Source organism: Aythya ferina (assembly GCF_964211825.1).
Source record: "Aythya ferina genome assembly, chromosome: 15".
Classification (NCBI taxonomy): Eukaryota; Metazoa; Chordata; class Aves; order Anseriformes; family Anatidae; genus Aythya; species Aythya ferina.
In genome coordinates, this window is record NC_140314.1 from 5,326,478 (window position 1) to 5,342,568 (window position 16,091).

The 16,091-nt window shown below is 47.1% G+C and overlaps 1 protein-coding gene across 3 annotated transcripts in view; it reads left to right on the forward strand.

Annotated features, from left to right (window-relative positions):
- Nucleotides 1-16,091, forward strand: part of MAD1L1 (mitotic arrest deficient 1 like 1) — a 348,528-nt gene that overhangs the window by 257,454 nt on the left and 74,983 nt on the right. For all 3 annotated transcript variants that reach the window (XM_084536417.1, XM_084536418.1, XM_084536419.1), the window contains exon 17: nt 3,981-4,171. In XM_084536417.1, coding sequence (XP_084392543.1) covers nt 3,981-4,171 — 191 coding nt within the window. The remainder of the gene's footprint in view (nt 1-3,980; nt 4,172-16,091) is intronic.

Consider the following 16,091-nt stretch of genomic DNA (forward strand, 5'->3'; position numbering starts at 1 on the left):
AGTTTTCAAACACTGTCTTTTAAAGATATAATTAAACCTAATTCTCCAAATGTTGTGAAAGATCTCAAAGGATGAAGATGTTCAACATTCTGTAGGTGGTAGATAAGAGTGGGTGGGAACAGCAATGCTGTCATCAGAAACCTGCTCTGTTAACGCACCTCGACCCGTCCTGAAAGGATCTGCCTCTGCTCGGTCGCCTCTACAGCTGTGCCTGAAGCGTTTCTCTGAAATGTGCTGAATTGCACTCTGCAAATTACGACTTTTAAAACAATTTCTCCTGACTGTGCTAGAAATGTGGCCGGAATTAGTGGTATTAGGTGAGGCTTAAGAATTAGCGCCATCACGTCTTTGAATTGAGAAGCAGAGCAAACAATGAGCTGCCTCTTAGCTTAAGGTCTTCGCTTCGTGGGGGAAGCATTAGCAAGGTTAATTACAAGTCACCAAGTCAATCCACGTGCTGCTCGTGCAGCTCTCCGGCCACTGGGAGTCTGCAGTGCCGGGGCAGTGCGTGGGCAGAGCTGCAGCACAGAGAGGCTGCACGGGAAGCCTGGGCCTGAAACTGGGCACCCAGTGCCATTTTGGGCACCTGAAGTGCCTGAGAAGTTGGCCTGGGCTGGCTGCTGTGAGCCAGAACTTGCAGCAAATCCCTCTCCTGCAGAAGCACAGGGGGAAGCCAGGAAAATATACCCAGGAATGCCTCACACTTGGGTGGCTCTGTTTCAGCAGCGGGACCCTGGCCCACGTTTCTCAAGTCTCCACCTTCCTGCCACGTCGCACTTCTGTGAGTCTGCGTAACTCGGCTTCTTGGTGTGTCAGCAAAGCCCACAGAGGCAATCAGGGAGGTAGTCACCGTCCTGAGGGCTGTCCCGAGTTAATTTGGAAATAGCCCCTGACTGAAGGATTTCCATAACATAAACAAATATTGCAGGAGGGTGAGCATCAGCAGTTGCTCCAGCTGAGCTATTGATGACTGTGATTTAATTGGGCGTAGAGGAAGAGCAGTCTTTGTTCCACGGTCTTGGTTCAGTGGGCTTTTCACTGGGGGCAGCTGCAGACTTAAGGATTCCTCTCGTGTCCCCGTGCCTGCCTGTTTACTTCTGCCCTGTCCCCAAGCTGCTCTGCTGAAGAAATACTGCTGGGGAATTGCTAATGGAGCCGCCGAGCCGCTGACAAGGCTTCCTCCTGTCCCTGACTGGTGCTGGCACGTTTGGCTGTGTCTACAGTAGCAGATACAGAGTTCAGCGCCTCGTGCCAGGGGCTGACACTGGGCATCCCTAACAGGGAGAGGATGCTTTTTCATGCAGCTGAATTCCTTCAGCCGGGACAGCTGATGGGGTGAGACACCAAAACTGCCACAGGAGCTGGAAAGAGGGCCAGGAGGAGCATCAGGAGGATGTGTGGGCACGATGCTTGGAGCAGGGGCTGGTCAGCCCTCCGTTAAATCGGAAAGCTCAGGGCTCCTTGCATAACAGACTGATCGTAGTCACAGCACATCCTTTTTCACCCTGAGGGTGGAAGAGGAAAGCAGTTGCCATCATTTAGTTGGTGTTCGAGGTTCAAATGGTTGTAATCTGAATAAGGCAGTGCTGTTGGGTGGGTGATAAAGCTGCGACCCAACGGGTGCTGACGGTGCTCCTAATGGCCATTAGAAACGCCAAGTCTGGGACGAAACAGTGGACGAGGCACTAAGTCTTTATGAATAATGTAGGCTGCTCAAGGAGTCCATGAATTAGGGTGCCATCCACCCCCAAGGTTATAAAAATCAGGACAGGCTGCCTCCAGGATGTGGTAGAAAAAGGCAGATTTACTTTTCCAAGGCTAGGCTGCATTTATTAGAAAAAAAAAATCAGTATTGGACATGTGAAATATATTAAAGCCAGTGCCATCTGACAGCGGCTAAACATTATTTACCCGTGCAGTGTGGTCACTGAATTTTTAAATTAATATACAGGATTTTGTCCTCAACAGTTGCGTCCTAGGAATGCAAAATTGAGTGAAGACTGTGAGAATATTGAGGTCAGAGTCACCAATTAACCTCCTGATTTCAGAGGCTGATTACTTGATTAATCAAGGGACCGGACCCAGCTGAGATGATGGGAAAAAGGCTGAAACAATCCATGGAAGGGCTGAGTTAATTGCTCGTTGATAAGTTTGGTAGGAAGGGGAAGGTGGGTGGTCAGGAAAGATACAGCCATTTCAAACTCATGAAAAGGGGCATGTGGAAGTCCCAGCCCTTCAAGCTTGTGATCAGGACTTGGATGTTCATCTTACATCCCCCAGCACCTGGGGGTTTCCCCTTACAGCAGTGTGTTAATGAACCAACTGGTACGTGATGTTTCCCAAGACTTGTTTGCTCCCCTTGATAAAGCGAGATACAATTAGGAGGGGAACACCCAGAGCAAAGGAAATAGTTTCCTCATACATCTCTACAAGCAGCTCTGGAAGGTAGAGCTGAATTAACCAAAGGTAAGGAGTTGGCCAGCACTAACTCGCCCCGCTCGGATGCTGTGACTCAGAAGTAAAGGGACGTGCACTTCTCTTTAACCATTAAAGAGTTTCTGTCCTTGCCTGGGGATTAAGCTAAATTGGATTAAGGCCAGAGTACTTCTGAGCAGGGCATCCTCAGTGGCGTTTAAGGCACTTTAACTTAACACGTTGAATTATCCTTTTGTCCCACCCGGAGTGCCTCGCCAGAGCAGTGCAGAAGATAAGAGGAGATTTGCCTCCTGCCAGTGCTCCTGCAAGCCCTGGGAGGTGGATCACAGGCAAGTCCACGGGCTTGCCGTTGCCATTCTTTCTGTGCTACACTTCGAAGGCTGATGGAAACGCATTCGGGCAAATACTCAAGCAAAAACTTTTCCAGCAAGGCTTGTGAAACAAGAATAATTCAGCACGGGCTGTGCAACCCAGCCAAAACCCATCGTTCATACCCAAGCAGGCGCCTTGCAGTAAAGTTCCAGCTTCCCTAGTGGTGGACCCTGAAGTAGCTGAAATAAAGCCATATGGCCTACGTGTGCTGCAATTATGTCTCTGATCACAGGACAGACAAAGCCGTAAACCTCGTAATGACAAAGAGGTAGCTGAACAAGGAAGTCTATTTGTTTGCTGTTCGAAAGTCTTTTTTTTTTTTTTTAACCCTGGACTGCGGTGTTGATAAAACAAGCTGACTTGGGAGGCCTCTCTAGTGTATATTAAAGTAAAGCCAATCTTTGTAATTAATGGGGGGATAAATCGAGGTTTAATTACTCAGAAGGCACCTTGGGTGAAAGATTCATGGTAATTGTTGTGTATCCTCTTGAAGGATTCACACTGCTGGCAGCTCCCTTTATAGCAATAAAATGCAGGGTGAGTGGCAGGCCGTCTCCCAGGACCTCTCTTTTAGGGACTAGTCCAGTTAAGGTAGCAAATGGAAAGAGACAGTGGTACTCCTCAGGCTTTTTATCACAAGACAAGCCCCTTCCCAGATCTTATGGGATTCCTAAGCAGTGTGTCAATTTGAGATCAAAGCATGTGCAGTCAAATCAAGTGTACGTTGGAGGAGATTTCCCTTACAGCCAGATCCCTCCTGATATAACGGCACAGAGGCACGTTTGTTGCTATTTTTCCACTTTCTTGCTCCCTGTAACATAACACTCTTCTCTTGGGTTCTGCGTAGAAAATAAGATATGTGCATGTGAGGAAACAGCTATAGCTTTGAATTTTGTAGTATGTTGTTAAAAGGCTGGCCGAGCAAAAGAAAAATCCATCCCACTAAGACGCGTCTCTTTTCCTTATTCCCCAGTTTATTATCTTTTGGTCTTCTGGGGCTGGGAGGAGAAGAGTCTAGCTTGCCTGTTTCTTTACTCTGCCTGCTTAATTCACTTTTTAAAAATTTAATTAACCTTTTCAATTCACTTGGTTTGGCTAGCATTGTAAATACAATGCAAGGTCTTTATGCCAATGACGTATAACAAAGTACCCGCATTTGTTCCCCTATATAGAGCTGAAGAAGCAAGTGGAAAGTGCAGAACTAAAAAACCAGCGCCTGAAAGAAGTTTTCCAGACCAAGATCCAAGAGTTTCGCAAGGTCTGCTACACGCTCACAGGATACCAGATCGACATCACGACTGAGAACCAGTATCGACTCACCTCCATTTATGCTGAGCACCAAGGAGACTGCCTGCTCTTTAAGGTAGGTCTGCATACCCCTTGCTGCTCCTGCTTTTCTGGGTTTGCAGTTTCCAGCATGACAATGTACTTGTTCTTTCTCAGTGATTTGACTGGAATATCATTGCCCTCTGCTATATGACAGCTTGTTCTTTATGAGGGAAGTAAAGATCCTTTCTTCTTTTAAAAAACTACTTTAGAAGGTTTGGCATCTGGTCTTCAATTTATGTATCGAAGTGAGTCGAGTAAATAGAAGAAACTATATATGCATAATACTTAAGGCACCTGGCCTTGCATTTCACCTTTTATATTATTGGTTATATGTGCCACGGCAATAAGACCTTATGTAACCGTCAAGGTTTCATCCGTACTTCACTGTATGTCCTCACTGCCTTTGCAATCCTCTCTCTTGCCTGCGTGTCATCATCTTGTCGTTATGTAAATTGGTATCCCTTTAGAGCAGCAACTCATCCTTGTGCGTGTGAAGTGCCATTTATCTGAACAGCCCGGATGAGGAGCAGTAACAATCTGTCTTGTAGGAGTCTGATACCGTATTGGTCTAGCTAGGTGGTCTGAGGTTGGGCTGGGGCTCGGTCGGTGGTGTTTTTCTTTTGTGTTATCTTGCAGACAGCCCAGTTGGGCTGATATGTTAAAGAGCTGGGGTGTGACATTAGAGTCATCAAGCAGTTAGATCAATCTTTACTTAGATTTAGATGCCCACAGCCCAAACTTACAGGTCGGTGGGAGAACTTTCTGCTTCTTGGTGGCAAACACAATTGGCACATAAAATCATACCTGCTTGCCACTGACCCCTCCCTGGGGTGAATAAGGAGGATGAGGATTTTGGAGGTGTTCGGTACAGGAGAGGAGTGTACAAGCAGAAACGGGAGAAGTTTGGTTTCTGCAGACCTACCACTGTGTGCCGCATGTGGATTGCTGCAGTGTTGTTTTTTTTTATATAACAGGACAAATATTTTCCTGTTCTGCAACTATAGAGCCCCAGAAAAAAAAAGAAACCAAAACCACCAAATAAAGCAAGTGAAGGTATTACAAGACAGCACCTAGGCTCCTTAGTAAAACTAGGAAAATGTTTCCAAAATAGTTATATTACTTGGCCTTATAAGGTTTCTGGACTGAGACAGATGACAGCAGGAAATCTCACTAACCTGTGGAAGGATGGTTCTCCTGGTTTTGTCCTTGTACTGTCCTTGAATCCTGAAAAGAGGTGGTGCAATGCCATCAGCTCTAAGGGCCCTGGAGGCCTGTGTTCACACCTGTATTGTTACACGCTTGGTGAATGAAACGTCTGCAGATCCCCAGAGATATCTGTTGGACGCCATGGCAGAACAGTATACCTAGTAGTAGTTTCTGTCCTGTCTCTCATAGGAGAGATGGTTTGTTTGGAGAAGGTTAAGAAAACAAGAAAATTGCATATTGCCCACCTGAACAAGAACTGGCTTCTCAGTAGCAGATCTCCAGTAGGATCAAATTGTTCTTCATGTCATGGCAATAGAAATAATTTATGTAGAGGACAGTGAATGATCAGGTATGGATTCCTCTCTCTACGCACTGGTTTTGCTTCCTGTTCTTCACTCAAGGCTTATTCCCAAGTATATCCAGAGGATGGAGGTAAGTGTCACCAGGTAGAACAGCGGTCGTTTCAAGATCTCGTTTCCCAAATGCAAGAGTGGATTGCTTATTGATTTGTGGAATTGCTTAGCTTCTCATACCTCACACACCTCTTTGGGTTAGAGGAGCAGACTTGCTAATAAGAGCCTGATCAACAAAATCTCAGACTCTTTCTCAGTGCTCAGTAAATCGCAGACAATTCCCAAAGTCTGCAGCTTAGAATAGCAGTAGAAAATAAACAACAAATTACTTCCTCGCAGAGTCCAGGCAGCTGGTACTCATGTATGTACTGAGCCTTGCATCCTGACTGTGGCTTTTCCGTGAGGTTGTGTGTTTATGCTGTGGAATTTCTGAGCCATAGCCGACTGTGGGTGTTAGTGTGCATTTCATTAACCCAAGGAGGTCAAAAAGCAGGGAATGCTATTTGTATTTATTCCATTCAAGCAATTTATGGAACAGAGTCTATACAATTAAACCGGAGAAGTCCCCTGGCGCTTCACAAGCGTCTGTAGTTTGCCTGTAAACTTTGGAGCATATTTCAGTAGCACTGCTGGTGGCATTTAATTTTCAGTGAGGAGCTATTATAATGTAACCCCTTCAAAGCTAAATGAAGATGAAAGATGTGCTTGGTTTTCCCAAGCAAGGTATGCTGGTACTGGAGTAGAGCACATTATCTGCATGCTGCGTGTGTCCAGCCAATTTACATTAATTGGAATTACAGCCTCAATGAAAGGGTTAATCACAGAGCCATGCTGAGAATGCAAATGCCTGCATCCATAAATGAGCACTGAATTCCAATGAAACCGCATCAATATTTATTGGCGATCCCTATGGATGCAACAGATGAGCTCATCAACTTGAAGGATATTCCAGTGATTTTCAGACCCTGTGTGAGAGTGCGTAGGCAGCAAGGCACATCTCAGATTTCACAGCTCGCTCTCACTTGTTTGCTCTTTTTTATTCTTTTAATTAAATGCTGTGGAAAGTAGTGTACAGATCCCTCACCAGGAGTTCAGGTTCTGATGATTTTTGTGGGAAGTAATGCTTTATAGTTACCGGGTTACTTGACAGCTTCGCATTCTGTTACTCTTGCTGATATGTTAGATGTATTGGGCCACAACACGAACTTTGCATTCGGCGTAATGCTTAGCTTGTGAGTCTAGGCCAGGCCACCCACAACATAGATGAGAACTGTGTTGACTTTCTTTGTAACAATCTATTAAAGATGTCTGTTAAAACAAGCAAACATTTCTGGGGAGCCTTGAAATCAGTTTAGCCAGCTTGGAATTAGGCAGTGGCAGATCAGGACGTCATGAATGGGCTGTGTGTACTTTGTGCTGTTTACCCTTGTCTCTGGGTAGATCCTGAATGAGAGTGAGGAAGTGAGGTCTTTAGAAAGGCAATGACAATTGTTTCAGACAAAGAAAGTCTTCTGGTAAACAGAAAGACTGGTCAAATTTGGAGAAGAGATGATTTGGAGACAGTTGTACAAATGAACAAACAGTGGAGAGAAAGTAAATCGTGGGCTTCTCTTTCTGCGTGCCCAGAGAACACAGTCCCAGCCAAAGCATCCAAAGCCAATCAATTTAAAATTAAGTGTGGAAATCCTTTGAATTTATAGACCTTATGGCTTTAAGGTACTGCAGAAAGCAGGAGCTCAGTAGGTTTTCTGAAATGGTAGGATATCTTTGTGGACTAATAGTAATACCTAGATTTACATTAAATATTTGCATTTACCTTGAGCAGGGACATGCAGAGCTGCCTGCTTTGAGATGTTAAGCCAGCTCCTTATTGCGGAGGTTGGGAAGAAAATTCCTGTGCATGCTGGTCATTTTTTTGGGTTGTCTCTACATGTGGTTTTGCTGCTGCTGTATCTAACAATGTTCAACTCCATCCCCTGAAAGTACGTGGAAATGAAGACTTCAGTGAAGAGGAGACAGCAAGAAAAGTCCTTAGGGTCTTTGATAATTCATCGTGCTTCAGGTAAACCACTTGGACTGTCACGGCACGAGTGTGGAGCTGGTCACTTTTGTTGATAGGATCCCAGGCTGAAAAGGCAATCGATCTAATCCGGTGTAACAGCTGTATGGTATCTGTCAGCATTTGAAATCTTTCAAGTTTCAGGTTCCTTCATCTTCTCAGAAGGGAGTGCTTAGATTTATCACCAGTTCACGTGTATATTTTCTAGGCCTAAGTTATTTGGTAAGGGAGTTAAAACAGGCTCTTCTCAGTATTGTGGTGGTGTGTTTGAGCTTATTAATAGCCCTAGCCAAAAAGCTGCATTTAGACAGCTCAACAGCTTATGGTTCACTGTATTTCCTATGTCCTCAGAGCCTAGTCTTCCACAGAACAGAATTCTGTCTGCTTCCAGCTCTTGCCTGTGTTGTTATTTTCTGCCAAAATTATCAAACGGAAACACAAACACCAGCAGTAGTTCATTGAAGAGCATCCCCAAGATGGTAGGCTTCATGCCTTGAAAGAGAATACCCAAGATATCAGACAGCAAATAAAAACACAAACACCATGACACAGCGTGAGAACGTTGCCAGCCGCAGGGCTGGCACTTCTGCAAAATAAAACCTTTATTGGTGTCCAGTTGGATTGGTAATATGGTAATAAAACAAACAGCTTTTTGCAACCTGTTAAATTAGCAGCCAGTATGCACACACTCTCTGACGCACACCTGTTTAAGAAATTGTGTGAAGAGTTGGCTTGCGGATCCACTGGGGGAACTGTCACTATAAAAACCCTGCTGTGGGCTGCGATTTGGAAGAGGATGGTGAGCGAGGTGGCCTTACAGCAGTTCTTACATTATTGTATTCTTCAGAACAACAGGAGCTGAACAGAAACCTGAGGTAGGTGGGTAGATAGATAACCTCTTTAAGTTTTCCTTATGTCATTTACTATTAAATCAGCATTTCTCTCCTCAGTCTTGCTTTGCTTGCCCCATCGCTTGTGTTCCCAGCAGTCCCATAGCCTCTGTGTTGACAAGGTGTGCAAAATGGGACAGGGCGGTTATGCAGACAAGAAGTAATGTTTAATTGTCTTTTTTGTTAAGGAGGAAAATGAGGATGGATTGAACAGGAGCTCGGAGGCTATTTTTCAAACACAAAATGATGCTGACAAACTGCTAGTTGAAAGGGGGAGACAACACTGAGGTGGTGAAACGTGCAGAGGCTGCTGAGATTCTGGGGCAGCCTTAGTGTCAGGTTTGGCACACTGCACCACTAACAAGGGACATCTCCAAATAAGCAGGAGGGTTAATGCAGGGATTGCTTTTACTTGCCTGAGTGATCTCGTTTGGTCTCGAAGCTGACAGCTCTGTTGGGCTCTCTGGATCTGAGTCCCCATGCATGGCATACCTGCGGTTTCCATTATTTGCTCCTTGAACCCAGCAGAGTGGCGTTGAGAAGCGTGTTCTAGCTGTTTGTTTCTCTTTGCATCTCTATCTTCTCCCCTCTCCTCCTCCTCAGCCTTGATGAGTCTCGAGAGGAGAAAGAAATCACAATTTTGCTAGAGTGCCATCCTTCCAGCAGCCGTCTCACACTCCTGCACACACAATCAAAAATCACAATGGGGCTCATCGGTGGAGCAGGCCAGGCAGCAAGAGATTGATTAGAGATTGGAGGCCTGCGTTAACTCCTCATTCTTGTTAATTACTAGTTATTTTATTTTTATATTTTGTTTCCAATTTGCCCGTGTGGTGGTGGGAGACTTGCTTTCTGCTCAGCTCCGGGAGGTGCCTGCGTGAGTGTGGTGCCCTCCTGCTGAGTGAGCGCGCTGGGATTCCTGGAGGGTCAGCGAGGACCTGTCGTGGGTTGCACTAATCAACAGCTCCAACACCGGAGCTGTGGAGCAATCTGTGGTGTTACACAACCAAATCCCTTACTTCAACTTCCTACGTTTCATTTTCTTTCAGAAGTTGTAGCGGCCTGTTTCTTGTTAGGACCTAACTTGAATTCTTGCTGCTGTCTTCACCTTAATCTGCTCTTTTGCATGCATTTTTCCCCCTCCTGACACAGTTTCTCTCTTACTGCATTTGCTTCCTTAAAAAACTGCCTGCTCTCTAGGGCACAGTATTTTTTTTCTTTTAATGAAATCAGTCACCTCGAGGATAGCAGAACTGGGGGAGATCTGACAAGGTTTTCTTTTTGCAACAGAATTTCTGAGCACAAAGATGCTGCTCCGAGACTTCAGGAGGCTGGGCTGACACCTTGTTATAACTGAGAAAAGTTAATGCTCTTCCACTGCCTGCTTCCCCTCAATACAACCGAGGTAGTGCTCCTGCCAGTGTCACCAGACTGTGGTGAGGATAAAAGCCCTGTGCTGACAGGGAATAGAGGGCAGCTTTGGGCTGGGGAATTCACTCCCCTGTTACCTGTCCGTCTGGCACGGGACCTGCTCTGTGTGTTGGCACCGCTCGCTGCCCTTCCCTGCCATGCCTGTGAGTCTGCCAGGGTGGGCCCAGCCATGCAGGTAATTAATGCTGATGATGTTGGAGGATTATTCCAGCGGCTGAGCCTGTCCCGACTAGCGGGAGGCTGGTACATGTGGGGCGCTCTGAAAGGTCAGAGATTTGTCTCCCTGACGGGTACAGCAGGTAGGAGAAATGTTTGGGTTTTCCTCTCTCTTGGAATGATGATACATTAAGTTGTGAGACACACAGCACCTCACTTGAAAAAACAACGCTTGTTTTAGGGCAGGAAACATGAGCTTGGCTCACGGATCCTGCCTGAGAGTCAGGCTGCTCTCCCTGTCTGCTTCGTATTCATCAGCCCTTGGCCACCGAGCTGCTTCTGCAGTTTCTCTTCCCCTCTAAGGGCACAGCAGTGCCATCCCACAGCACCATGCCTGCGGTGGCACGAGCTCTGCCTCCATTCCAGCTCTCAACAAAAGAGTAGGGCACTCAGTAAAGGCAGTTTTCTTTTTTTTCCTACAAATTCATCACCTGGCTTCAGCCACTGTTGCACCATCGATAGCGCAGCTGATGGCCTCATCCAGGACAGGACACAGCAGATATCATCGTCCTGCTGCAGAACCCCAGCACCCATCTCCATGGCCTCTGCAGTAACAAGTAACCAAATTACTGGAGTGCATCCTTTTTTTTTTTTTTAACAAGTTTGCGATTCAGCTCCCTCCCATATCTCATTTTTCTTCATTAAAATATCTCTTAATGAAACAGGAGACACGGTTGATGCTTTCCAGGGAAAGTCACACGTGCAACAAGGAGCACAGGTCGCTGATGAGAGTTTAATTAAACCTCCACATCCAGGCTGGTGTAGCAACATGCGTGGCCCAGGAGGGAGACACAGAGCAGGAGCAGTGCCCAAGACACCGCTGTCATCTGCAGGAGGCCGAGCAGACCCTGGCTGGCTTACCTGGTACAAAAAAAGCCTCTTTCCACTTTTTTTCCCCTGCCATGTTCCCAGCAGCTGGGTGACGGCAGCTTACGGAAGAAGAGCTGTTCTTGTCGCTGGCTGTGCCTGGGCTCCCTGCGGGAGGTCTCAGGAGAGCAGGACGCCTGCGTCCGCCCGCTGCTGTATTTGAACAGCTTACAAAGGGCTGTGTGGGCTGACAGCGCTGTGTTTACGCACCGTGAGATGAAGGCAGCGTTAAAAAACGGATAAAACAGAGGGGGCCTAAGCAAAACCCTCCTGGATTCTTGTTCCCGTCTCAGCCAGCGAACGTCTGCGTGGCTTTGCTCGAAGGCGCTTGACCTTCTGGTTTCCTTTGTCCCTCTCACCTGGGATCAGGATTTTGCCATTCATCTGCTTCCACGGAGCTTTGAGAAGCTTCTTAACCTGTTCCGCAGCGAGAAAGCTGCGTGTGAATGTTGGAGATTAAAAAAAAGAGAGAGAATACAACCAAAAAGCAGCACAGCCGGCTTTGTTATCAGTGAATGGATGCAGCCAGCCCTGCAGTGTGGGCCGGGGTGCCTGGGGAGGGACGGGGGCAGCCAGCCTGCCCGCTGCTCTGCTGCTCCTCTCTGGGCACCTGCACGTCCTCCTGGCATTAAATCTCTCTCCAGTTTATTTAATTTTTTTCTTCTTTTCTCTTTTTTGAATCTCCAGGACTTTCAAAAGATGTTCTTCTTAGACGCCGTGTGATCGGCACTCTTGAAGGAAAAGGCGATGCCTTCGAGTCTGGGAGGCTGGGGAATACAAAGGCCTCGCTGCCGACACATGAAATGGGTGTTCTGCAAAGCTGCTTTTGATGCATGCTTGTCGTTTTCCCTGACTCCTCTGTTGTGAATTTGCAGAACACGCAGAGCCGTGTCAGCAAACCGTAACCCCGCTGTTTGCTTGCATATGGTTATGTTCAAAGCTCCAAACGAAAAGGAGTGGAAATTGCTGCAGGTTTTCTTCCTTTCGGGGTAGCAGGGGCAAGTCCTGAGTCTCTGGGCCCCCAGCATCTCTGCCATCGTCCCTGGCAGCTCCACAGCCTGCTGGGGAAAGCGCAGAGCTGAGCTCGTGAGGATGGATTTGCACAGGGATGTGCAGCGGGGACAGCGAGCCAGTGACAGTGACCTGAGAGGACAAACCTGTGTGGCTGTGTGGGGAGGGAAAGTTGGAGATTTACACTCAGCTACTCATCCCTCTGCGGGCACGAGGAGGAAGGGACAGGCCGGCCCTCCTGCCTTGGGTCGGTTCTGGGCCTCTCTGCCGGTGCTGTGCGGCTGCAGCAGGCCCGTGTCACAACGTCAGCTTCTGTCATCCCCCTGTGACAGTCGGTGGCGGGGACTTAAGCAGTCCCCATGGCCCTTTCCTCCACTTGTGAGCTTCCTGCGTGGAGGGTGGACGTCTCTGAGCAGCCTGGAGCCTCCTTTCAGCTGGCTGCGTGTGAGGGCTGGCCGGCAGCGCAGGGGGCAGGCGCCTGGAGCGTCGTGGAGGACGTTCAAGATGATTCTGTACCATCACTTCACATTTAACTTCACTTTCCAGGAAAAAGCTTTGTGAGACCTCTAACAAAAGCAGTTGGCTCCGAGGTAAGGCCCAGCATCCAGCAGGGCACCCACCTCCCCTTGGGCCCAGCTCAGCCCGAGAGCCCCCAGCGACTGCCACCCGCTGCCTCTCTGCTTCCTTGAGTAAGCCGCGTGCTGCTGAAACACAAATGTAATTAGGACTTAGCTCTTGCTCTGGGAGTTAGGGTTTCAACCCGTGCTTGACTGGGGCAAAAGATTTCCTGATCCTCAGGGAGGAAATGCAATTAGAGAGGGAAAAGGGTGTGTTTGGGTGTGTAAAACTTGCTTGTGTTGAAACCCAAGATTCCCATGGGTGGCATGCTCTTGGGACATCTGTTGTCTGTATCCGGGGACTGAATCTGGGCTTTTTGTGCTATTTAAACAGTTGTGCCGTACTGTCATCACAAATGTCAGAGTTACAAGGATTCAGCCTAAATTTCATTTGGCTAATGAAGCTGTTGGCCATTTCTCACAAGGGCTGGCGTGAGAGTGGGGAGGGAGATAGTAGGGAAATGCTGAGGAGCAGAGAAGGGGCTGTGGTGGTCAGAGTCACACCATCGGGACGAGACAGGACTGGGAACTCTCAGCCGTGTGTTCCCCCGTCGTCCTTGTCTTGCTTCCATGCTTCGGAGTCTAAATGCCCGATTACTACATGGCTCTTAACCATGCAGTCAGTGCCACATAAGCCAGTTAACACGCTTTCTCTCTAACTATATTGCCAGGTTAAGATAAGAGACCACATTTCAAAGCTTGCTAGGCAGCTCTTCATCATAGGATCCCAGTTTCTGCTGTGCTTGGGTGTTCCCTGAGACCTTGAACTAAGCAGAGGTTTCCTATGGTTTCCTTTTGAGATGCCACGTTTAGGAAAGCAAAAATAATAACTTCTGTGAGGGCGCTTTCTGCTTTGCTCCAAGGCATCCCACCTCTATTTGGAGCAGCTACTGCTGGAGAGGGTTGGAAGCACATCAGGCATTCAGTCGTGGCATTTCGTGAGATTTGATATACTTCACAGCTCCGGCTAGTCTTAAGCACAATGTGCCGTGCAGGCTCTCCAGATCATAGCATGTCCTGCTAGTGTTGCAGTGTGAATCTATTAATGCTGATGTCCTTGGCACGATGCTGTATCTGGGGAGCAAGGACGGAATGCAGAAGTAAAATGAAAATCCTCCTGGAGAGCTTTGTTGCAGCAACTGGCTGCTGGGATTCTGGTGGAGTCCACGGGGCTACAGAACAACAGTCTTTGCAACTTATTAAGTACTGTATACCTGAAGAATTAATGCTTAACACAGACACAGATTAATGTTAGGATTTAACAGTGTATCAACTGTCTTTATTCATATACGTGGAAATGGTGAAAAAGCAATCCTGTTCTTGGTACGTTGTCATCCTAACTCCATAGGCAGAAAATGTTCGTTCCAACCCTCCTGAATATTAGCATTAAGGTCAAATAACTTAGCGCTGGTTTAGGGCTTTGGATTTAATACGCTCTTTTTTGCCAGTTGCATGAGAACACCTTGAGGAGGAAATACAAACAGGTATTTTATGTCCAATCTATCTTACAAGGATTCATAGCGAAATCACCTGGCTGCTTCCTCCTCCATGGGGGAAGTGGGGAATTTGAGAGCTGCGGATGACCTCCAGCTCTGGTAACTCCCAAGATTATCTTTTAGATGGCATCTTTAGCATCTAGAAGAAGACAAGCCTGTCTGCCTGGATCTTGGAGGGAATATATCAAACCAAGGCATGAAAATTTTAATTTGCTCCTAATCTGTATTCAGTTTCAGCAGAAGCAGATAGCTGATTACAGCAGAACCATTCGAACCATGTGCTGGGGAGCTGACATAAATTTCAGCCCTAAACTGAAGGGTTTGTCTGTCTTCATGGAAGGCTCTGGAGAGAGTTTCATGTGATAGCTGTCACTTTGCATTTCTGGGATGTATCTGACTCTGGAGAGGGACGATCTGCGGATGATTTTTATATGAAACAGATAGAGGAAGAGCTGCATGCAGCACGAGGTGTGGGTTATAATCACGCTGGTGTATTCAGCCACTTGTTTTCACGCTGCGTGCGATGTCGCTACGAGGAATCTGCAGCCAAGGTTAGCAGTCAGCTGTCGGTTTGCTGGTCCCTGCAAACACTGCTGTGCTCCTGGGTCTTGAGAGAAAGGAGAGCCCAGCTGACGGTGGCTCGGAGGCCCAGAGGTTTTGGACATGTGTGTAAACAGCTGGCCTTCGCTGTGTTCCCCAGGAGGCTGCAGACATCTGTGCGTTTCTCTGATAGGAATCTCACTGCCTCATCCTGGGAAGGCGCAGGGGATGTCCTTGGCTTTTTGGCAGAGTCACTGCAGCCCAAAGTTGTTTCTCTTCATATAATTCCATTAGAGCGATGACAGTTTCAAGTTGGAACAGAAAAAGACCTGATGAAAGGACCACTCTGTAAGTGGGGAAGATAGACAGAGTGGAAGCAGTAACTAGCAAGGTAATAGACGGTGATGGATCTATAATCTCCGAGGCTGCTGTAAGCAGTAAATTCCTAAATAGTGTCCTTTCAGCCTTAACCTATTTATTTGCAAAGTGCTAAATTTAATTTTCCTTAGTCTGCAGGAAAGCAGCATCCCAGGAATAAACCCTTAGCCCAGCCAAGAAGCTGTGCCAAACTGCTTGTTCCAGCATTTCCATTTCCTCCTCGCTCTGCACAGAGCACCGGGGCTGTGCACCCCAGCACGTCATCTCTCAGGTGTGTTGGTGTCATGAGGCTGGAGTCAACACTGCTGCAAGGTGGCACAGCTCCTGCTCTGGGGCTTTTTAGGAGAGATGTAATAGCCACGTAGTGATGCTCTGCCTGTGCTGGAGATACAGGACCATGGTGCTAAAGGCTGTCAGCTCAGAATAACTTGGAGTTTAACAGCACACAAAAAACATGTGTTCTGAAACATCCACAAATATACATCTTGAAGAAGAAAAGCAGAAAGTTTTCCAGGCAGTTGGCGTCGTGCACATCTGCCCTGCAAAGTTTCAACGAATGTGGAGAAAGGAGGTTTTTGTCTGTTGCTTTTTGTCCCTGGTAGCACTGTGCTAGTGGTGTATGGAGCGTGGATCCTTCTGGAGCTGGCAAAGAGGTTTTTCCTCAAAATTCATGATTTAGTAGAATTTTTAGAAATGTTGCTTTAAAAAAAGAAAAAAAAAAGTTTGTGGAGGAAACACATGATGTCTTCATCCAGGAGCTGCCTCTGAGTGAGCATTCAGTGTTCCTGCAGTTGTCACAACCCCGGTGAAGCGCAGTGTGGGCTGCCATTAATCCCGTTGCTTCAAAGAAAAAAACAGCTCTCACTTCTAGAGCTTTGCTATTTTCCTGC